The 7,922-nt window shown below is 33.4% G+C and overlaps 1 protein-coding gene across 2 annotated transcripts; it reads right to left on the reverse strand.

Moving 5' to 3' along the window:
• Positions 1-195: 195 nt before the first annotated feature.
• LOC105629113 (sm-like protein LSM3A) lies at positions 196-2,827 on the reverse strand. Of its 2 annotated transcripts, none has more exons than XM_012210630.4 (3): positions 2,533-2,801; positions 1,680-1,775; positions 196-485 (listed from the first exon to the last, which is right to left on the reverse strand). In XM_012210630.4, exons 1-3 carry the CDS (start codon positions 2,647-2,649, stop codon positions 405-407), a joined length of 294 nt encoding a protein of 97 aa, XP_012066020.1. In that variant the 5' UTR covers positions 2,650-2,801; the 3' UTR covers positions 196-404. The 2 variants fall into 2 exon arrangements, with proteins under 2 accessions (XP_012066020.1, XP_089581881.1); XM_089725755.1 differs by lacking the exon at positions 196-485 and adding an exon at positions 1,062-1,483 and having other exon boundaries at positions 2,533-2,827.
• Between the last annotated feature and the right edge of the window lie 5,095 nt (positions 2,828-7,922).

Below are 7,922 nucleotides of genomic sequence, written 5' to 3' on the forward strand. Positions count from 1 at the left end.
CTTTCCCATTTATCTTATAGTTGGGAAACCTAATGCTTTGTGAAAGAAATGCTTAATGTGAATTTTCACTTCAGATGAGAACTTTCTTAGGCAGCTTAATAAGCTCCATGCAAAATGAAGTGAGAGCCTCAGTATTTTTTTTTTCCTTTTTTTGGAATAATGATATTTCAAGAATATATATTTATTTAATCAGAGTTCCATAAAATTTGAAATTTTTATATATATTTTTTTCATTATCTATATATGGTTCCTAAACAATAAAGATTCAACATGGCAAAGCACAGATTGTCTGAACAAACTAGTCACATGATGGTATAAAAAAGTGGATACCCTAAATTTCACCCACAATGCCATTCATTTGATACAGATATATCATGACAGAATCTTGAACTTCATCCTCCAAATCAAGCAGTCCTCAGTGGTGGAGAAACCAATATGACACCATCTCCTCTAACAAAGAGAAAAGGAACAGTACGCCTTGTAGTCTGAAATAGAAAGAGAACATACAATATCGTAAGCAATGCAATTCAGCTAAAATATATACTTGCAAAACAAGAACAAAGTAGGTTTCATTGCCTAATTCTGCTTATTCAGGGCATAATTTTTATACTATCCAGTGAATTTGAGCTTTTGCACATCTCATGAATTGATAAGTTGGTGAAAATTTGGGGTCCAAACAATGCAAGTGTTGAAATAAAGAGCGCCAGCAATGCTTTGAGGTAATGAACTTTCCAAAGCACCTACATAGGCTTTATGTAAACCGATTAAAGTTCACAATATTCAGAGCCACCCTAAATGCAAACAACAATCAGTGATTGTAGGTGAATATTCAATTCCGCAGGTCCAGATAATCCTAGCCCAAAGGTGAATCCTATCATTTTCAGGCAATAAAAAGCAGATGCTTCCTCGAAAAATTCTAACTATAAGCAATTTGGACTTCTAATACTTACTTGTACATTAAGACACAACTATTAATGATACTCAATCATTAATACTGGGTTCAACAGGAATATAGACAAATATATATATATAACATACAATATCTAGTCCCAACTAAAATATTTACTTGCAAAACAAGAACAATGGAAATTTTCATTACCAAAATGTACTAATACAGGGTATACATTTTTTATATTATCTACAGTGAATTTGAGCTTTTGCACATTCTATGAAGTGATAAGTCTGAAAATTTAAGGTCCAAACTATGCAAGCAATGAAATGCACAGATGGAAGGAATGTTTTGTGGTTATGAACTTTCTAAAGCACCTCCATAGGATTTATGCACACTCTGAAATTAAAGTTCGCAACATTTGGAATCCATCCTAAATGCAAACAACTCTCCAGTTGTGTTGTAGGTGAAAATTTCCCTTCAATTCCATGATGGTAATATCCGTAATAGCATCTCTCATTGAGTAAGTTTGCATGTATAGATATTTCTTCCCCAATCCAGTGGTATAATACTATTGTCTGTGCTAGGTGCATCCTATCATTTGCAGGAAATAAAGCTGATTGTGAGATGCTTCCTTGAATAATTCTATAACTATATGCAATTTGAACTTCCAATATTCATAAGGCTAAGACACAGTAATTAATATTACCCTCTTACTAATACTAGATATGCATTCAACAAGAATATAGACCAAAAAAATTTATAATAAGGAAAAGAATATGAAACATACTCGTACAATCTCTTCATATGTTTCATCATCGATTTCAACAGTTGTAACAATTTCTTCAACATCCCCAAGAATCATATTTAGATGCTGATCATAAGCCTGCCAAACCAAATCTGTTACCACATGAAATCTAGGGATTGAATAGAGAAATAAGAACACATAGTGGCTAGGTAAACGTGCTAAAATTTATTGGGAAAGAAAAACCTTTCCTTGGTGTTTTTCTTATGTCACTCTTCAGCAATGTGCAATGTTTGCAGAAGATTACAAATAACAAAACATCCATGCCGGTGAAACTCAGATCACAATCATAATCCAGACTTGCATTTAGTGCTTAGCCTTTCTGTCCACTGACAAAATGATGTGATCTAAATTATACACGCGTGAGAATCAAAGACTACAATAAGCATTTGTAGCATAGACATTGTATCCTGTAAACATAATTTTCTTGAAGGCCTGATATTGTCTATAACAATACCATGTGTATGTGTATATTATAAGCAATCAAATCCACAAATTCCTACTGTGTTATGTCTGAAGTTCACAAATTCATTGAACACATATTTACCATAATCAAAAGCATGTTTCAGTCTCCACCCTCAACTCCCCTCATGTCCAATTGGATACTAAAACATTTACCAGAACTTGTTTATGCCTAAAACCAGGAACAAAAACCCTAAGCTAACACCACCAACCAGTTAGGCAAGGGGAAGTATAATACAACATTCGTCTCCTGTTTCGATAGCAAAAACCATAAATTTTCTATCTGGGTTTCTCGCAATATGAATACGAAAACGAACTCTAAAAGCCCCTAGAAAAACACAAATCGAAATAAATATATAGACACAGTGAAACTTACATGGAGTTTCCCGCGCAGTTCTCGTTCGGACCGAAGCTTGACATAGATGCGCTCATCGAGGCTGAGTCTTATGAGATCCAATGGCTCTTTCACTGCGCTCTCTTCTTCGGTCGCCATTTTTGTCTTTACCTTTCTGTGATTTTGTCCGTCTCTGTTTCTGTTCTTCAAGGGTTTAGGCGTTAAAGCGAGCAGCTAGCTAGAGTGCTTGGACCCAACCCGAATCGATTTGGTTGAACCCGATTGTTTACAAATGGATGGCTGTACCCTATGTTTGGAAAATAGAGGAAAAAGAAAAGAAAAACAAAGGAAGATTGTATTATTTTGTTTTTTTAGTTACTTTCTACTCTGAGTTTAGATTGAAGGAAAATAAAAAAAGAAAAGAGAAAAATAAAATATATTTTCCTTTTTGGAAAAGTTTAAAATATACGAGAAAGAAAATGTGGTTCTTGCAAATTTATAATTTTAGCCTTTACATATTTAATTACTTGACTAAGTATAGATTAATTACTTAATTATTATAAATTTACAAAATTTAACTCTATTTTCACATAATTAATTACTTAAAAAACATTATTTTGAGATGAAAAAATAAAAAAAATTAGAAAAATAGACATTCTTGAAAGGGGTAATTACTTTTATGTCTGTACACAAGATGGAAAATCCAACTCAAAAACCACCACGTCCCCACCACTACCTCTGAAAACGAAGAAACTGCGGTTGAAAATACCATCACAACCAAAAAACAAAACCTAGAAAATTAATACTTTAAGATGATTGAAAATAGATCAAACAATTCTTGTTGGTGCAGATTAAGCAAAATCCAGTATTGTCTCAAATAAAATGGCACTTGTATGATTTATTTTCAGTTCAATTTAGAAACTAATCAACAAGGCGAATTTTCCAATTGAAATCAAAGAGAGAATTGAAAAAACATACGTTGGAAGAATCTGTGTTCTTTGAAAAGTCAAGCTTTGCAAGTCGCCTCACTATCTCCTTTTCTTTTCATTTTTGCAATTTTTATTAGGTTTTCTGGAATTCGGGTTTAATCAAAAATCAAAAATCTAACAACTTTCAACAATTAATCAAAATACAGAAAGTAAATTAAAAAAATCTCAGACATAGACTTTAAAATCAAATCAAAGAAAATTCAAAAGTAAAGCAGCTCGAACAAAGAAATCTTCGAAATTCAGACAAGAAGGACAGTGACAATGAATCTCAGAAGAGTGAATGGACAATTTGAGAAAAAAGAAGAGAGGAGAAAGAAAATAAAAAGAGAGAAAAGATAAAAAAAAAAAAAAAATTTAATTGTCTTGGGTTTGTAATAAGTAAGGGTATTTTGTGTTTTAAATATAAAGTAACGGTAAAAGCTCATGAAATGGATGAAGGACTGACTAAGAAATTATGATATTATATAGGACCGTTATGCTAATTATCCCTTCTTAAAATGATATCATTATCTATATCATAGTTTCTCCATCAGCTTTTCAAATAATAGAAAGAAGCCCACGGGCTAATTGGTAATTCAATTATTCAAAGAAATGCATCTAGAGAATTCAGTATCTACAAATCATTACTGTATTTTTCGGTTTCGCCCCGTTCGGCGACCACTTTTGAGGTAATTTTTAGTATTTTGACGAATGGAAAAAGAGAAATATTGAGTTTCTAAAACGTTCTTATTACGTTTATCAATTGATAAAAATATTTTGAAAGATTTTAATTTTATTGGTTGAAAAAAATAAAGGTAATTTAATTTTGATTAATTATTGATTTTCCAATTTAAATGTAATTTCTGTAGTCAGTATATACGCTTCTACTAAATAAAGATAATTTAATTTAATTTGTTATTAGTTTTCCTATTTAAATATAAATTCTTTAGTTGGTATATTCAAATATAAAATTTTATATGCAATTATATTATTACAAAATGCGAGTAAAGTTTTTAAATTTAAATAATATATCATTTTATATACTATTTATTTTTTAAATATAATAAGATTATCATAAATACATGATAATAATATAATTAATTATATTAAACGAAATCAAGTGATTACACGAATATTATTTACAATTTGCATTGGTCATTTTATTTTATTATTAAATTTCTTATAACGTTTGGTTAGTATAAATAATCAATTAATATTTATTTACAATCAATTAATTTAATATATTTTTCATTTCATTCAGTCTTCTCTCCTCAGTAATGAGCTTACTAACCACATCCGCATACACCACTTCCTTACTACCATATTTCAGAACAGGTTTCATATGCTCATATGTCAAAGGAAGTGACAGGATGAGTCGGAGACCTTTATCTTCATTTTCGGTTTTCACTCCAAGAGTTTCCAATTCAGAGACGATGCCGTTAAGAACACTCAGGTGATCTGACAGCTTTGCACCTTCTGCCATTTTCAACGTATGAAATTGCTCCTTCAAATATAACCTGTTGGATATATATTTTTTTCCTGGTACAATTCTTCCAGTTTCTCCCACAGCTCCTTTGTCGTGGACAATCCAAGCACATCAGCAAGAACATTTTTTGCTAGACACATGCGAATTTGACTTGCCGCTTTGATATCCATCTCCTCCCATTCTTCATCGCTAATCTTGGATTTTTCTGAGTCTCTACTGCCACTATCTTTTCCTGAATTCTTTCCGCTGACTGGTTTACCCTGCAAAACCTTATGTAGTCCAGACTGAATCAACACGTCTTTGACTTGCACTTGCCACAGTGCAAAATTCATTCTCCCGTCAAATTTCTCAATCTCACATCTCATAGCCGACATGCTTACTTGTGCTTATAACAGTGAAGCCAATAATTAGTGAAGTAAACCGATTCGGCAATACACAGGAAAGACCACAATGATCTCCTAGACAGTATTACCATTCCACGTAAAATCTCAGTTGGGCGGAGGGGTCACAAGTGATCCCAGTTAAAATTCGGCCTTCTAGACAGAAGTTACATGCACGGTATATTATCAGAACTTTCGTACCAAAATAACTTCAATAATTAAAGTCAGGACCTTCACCACCGGTACTCAAGCACACCAAAGCAAAGCTCCACCCGCTTCAAGACTTCCAAAACTCCACCTGCTTTTAAAATAAAATAATTTCTAACAACAGTATTTCTGATGTGGAAGATTAGACTAAGCCGCAACCACAGTGCATACTTATAATTTAAATTACAATAAATTATTTTAACACTAAAAGCTCCACCTAACAAACTAGGCTCTGATACCACTTGTTGGGAAAATCGCTATTTTCCCGCCCTTCAGATCAGCTTCAAGCAGGAACAAATGAGAAAATAAAATAATGACTGAGAAATTAAAGAGAATAAATAACACGATAATTTAACGTGGAAAACTCCCCAAATGGAGAAAAACCACGGCCGTTGCCAAACGACAACCAAGAAAAATATTCACTATGTGGCAAATTGTTACAACCACAATTACAAAATATTTTTCTACCCGACACCCTCAAAACTCCCCAAATATTTTATACTCCAAGGGACTCCAAGAGACTTGCTCTAAATCCCTAATATAAAACACATTCAAGTATTTTTTATGTATTTTGGTGCGTTTAGAAACCTAAACATTAGCTTCCTTTTATAACCCAAACCTACCACCCTCTTTTGCTCATCTCCCCGATGTGGGATTGAGCAAAACCTTTTTTTTTTTATTTGTTTTCAACAAAGGAGGCTAACATTATTGTGCATATAGTAAAGAAAACAGTTTTAGATTATCATTGTATTTTTTTTTTTTATTTTAACCACAAGTATTTTCGATCCATTGGGTTATAACTAAATCTTGGTTGCACTGGGTTGGTCCACTAAGGAATGAAATGCCACTTGCGAGTATTTAAAATATACTCCAACATGAGATGCTATTGCTCCTACCCATTGAGGAAAGCGTAGAAATAAATAACAAACAAAGAAATAGACGTAGCTTAGATAAATGGCAAGATAAAGGCATAGGAAAATGCAAGTGAAATTATTGTGCTTGTAAACAAAGTATTAGTGTAGATGAGAGAGAGAGAGAGAGATGAGATATTTATTATGCATTTCAGTCCAAGATATTTTTAATCAATTTGGGTGAAATGAGATCTCGTCAAATAGACTTAAGGACAACCAATGATGAAAACAGTCTTCAATTTGACATTAATAAATTGAGAATAACTCTTATTCCCACTCATTCATTACCTAGTTTCAAGCAGAGCATGCGTGAACATATTATATGAAATATAAATACACACACACACAAAGCATATGGTTTAACATATCATGTAAAATCTAAACACATAGTGATATGATATTGTTAGGGCACTGGCAATAAAATTACGAAAATAATTACGGCAGCGGAAAAGTAAAATTGTGATATACATAATTTACATGGTTCACCCTCAACTGTTTAGGGCTACGTCCACGGGACAAACTCCGAATAATTCTTCCACTATTAAAAAAAATAGTAGGCACGCAAAGAGATTAATACAAAAATAGTGGCACTCAAAGTGTGCTACATTTTTTTTTTCTTCTTTCTGTTGTTGTGCATTGAGGCTTGGCAATCTCCTCTATTTATAGGAGAGGATACGAGAGAGCCATGCATTACTCATTCACGGCTCTCCGTTTTGTCAAAATTGCATGCCAACCTTTGAATTGTTTGCTGCCAACTTTAGAATTTTTCCTCTTTCTTTCATCACGTGTGTGGATCCCACTGAGTGGGCACCGCCACAACAAATATTCAAACATCTCTTGAATATTTTAAGTATGTGGGTCCCATTTGAGTGGGCACCACAACAACAAATCTCCCCCTGCACACTCAAGTGGGAACATTAGCCACCATCATTCCTGCAGTTAACCGACAGTATTCGAACTTCTCCTTTGAAAGAATCTTCGTCAACATGACTGATCCATTTTCTTCTATATGGATCTTCTCAAGCTGTAACAGCTTCATCTTCAGTACATCCTTGATCTAACATCAATATGTTTTGATCTTCAATGGAAGGAGGAATTCTTTCCAAGGTGAATTGCGCTTTGACTATCGCAAAATATCTGATATCGTTCTTGATGAATTCCAAGTTCATTCAAGAATTTCTTCATCCACAGCAACTCCTTGCACACTTCAGTAATTTTGACTGCCACAACATGGCTCCCCCTGCAAATGTGATTGGATATCCTGAAAATCCATTTCACTGCAGTCCAATGTTCCTTTCCAGGATTTGAAAGAAACCGACTCACTACTCCAACTGAGTGAGCAATATCTGGCCGTGTACAAATCATGACATACATCAAGCTTCCAACCGCTGAAGCGTATGGAATCTTTTCCATTTCTTCCTTCTCTCTATCCGTAGAGGGGTACTGTTTAGAACTCAATTTAAAGTGATTAGTAAGATGA

This window comes from Jatropha curcas, chromosome 9 (genome assembly GCF_041381405.1).
Source record: "Jatropha curcas cultivar XTBG-Jc1 chromosome 9, XTBG_Jcur_1.0, whole genome shotgun sequence".
Lineage (NCBI taxonomy): Eukaryota > Viridiplantae > Streptophyta > Magnoliopsida > Malpighiales > Euphorbiaceae > Jatropha > Jatropha curcas.

Coding starts and splice junctions, on each gene's coding strand:
- LOC105629113 (XM_012210630.4), bottom strand. CDS start 2,649: ATGGCGACCGAAGAAGAGAGCGCAGTGAAAGAGCCATTGGATCTCATA. Junction 1,776..2,532: donor AACTGCGCGGGAAACTCCAT/GTAAGTTTCACT, acceptor TTGGTTTGGCAG/GCTTATGATCAGCATCTAAA. Junction 486..1,679: donor CATATGAAGAGATTGTACGA/GTATGTTTCATA, acceptor TTTCTATTTCAG/ACTACAAGGCGTACTGTTCC.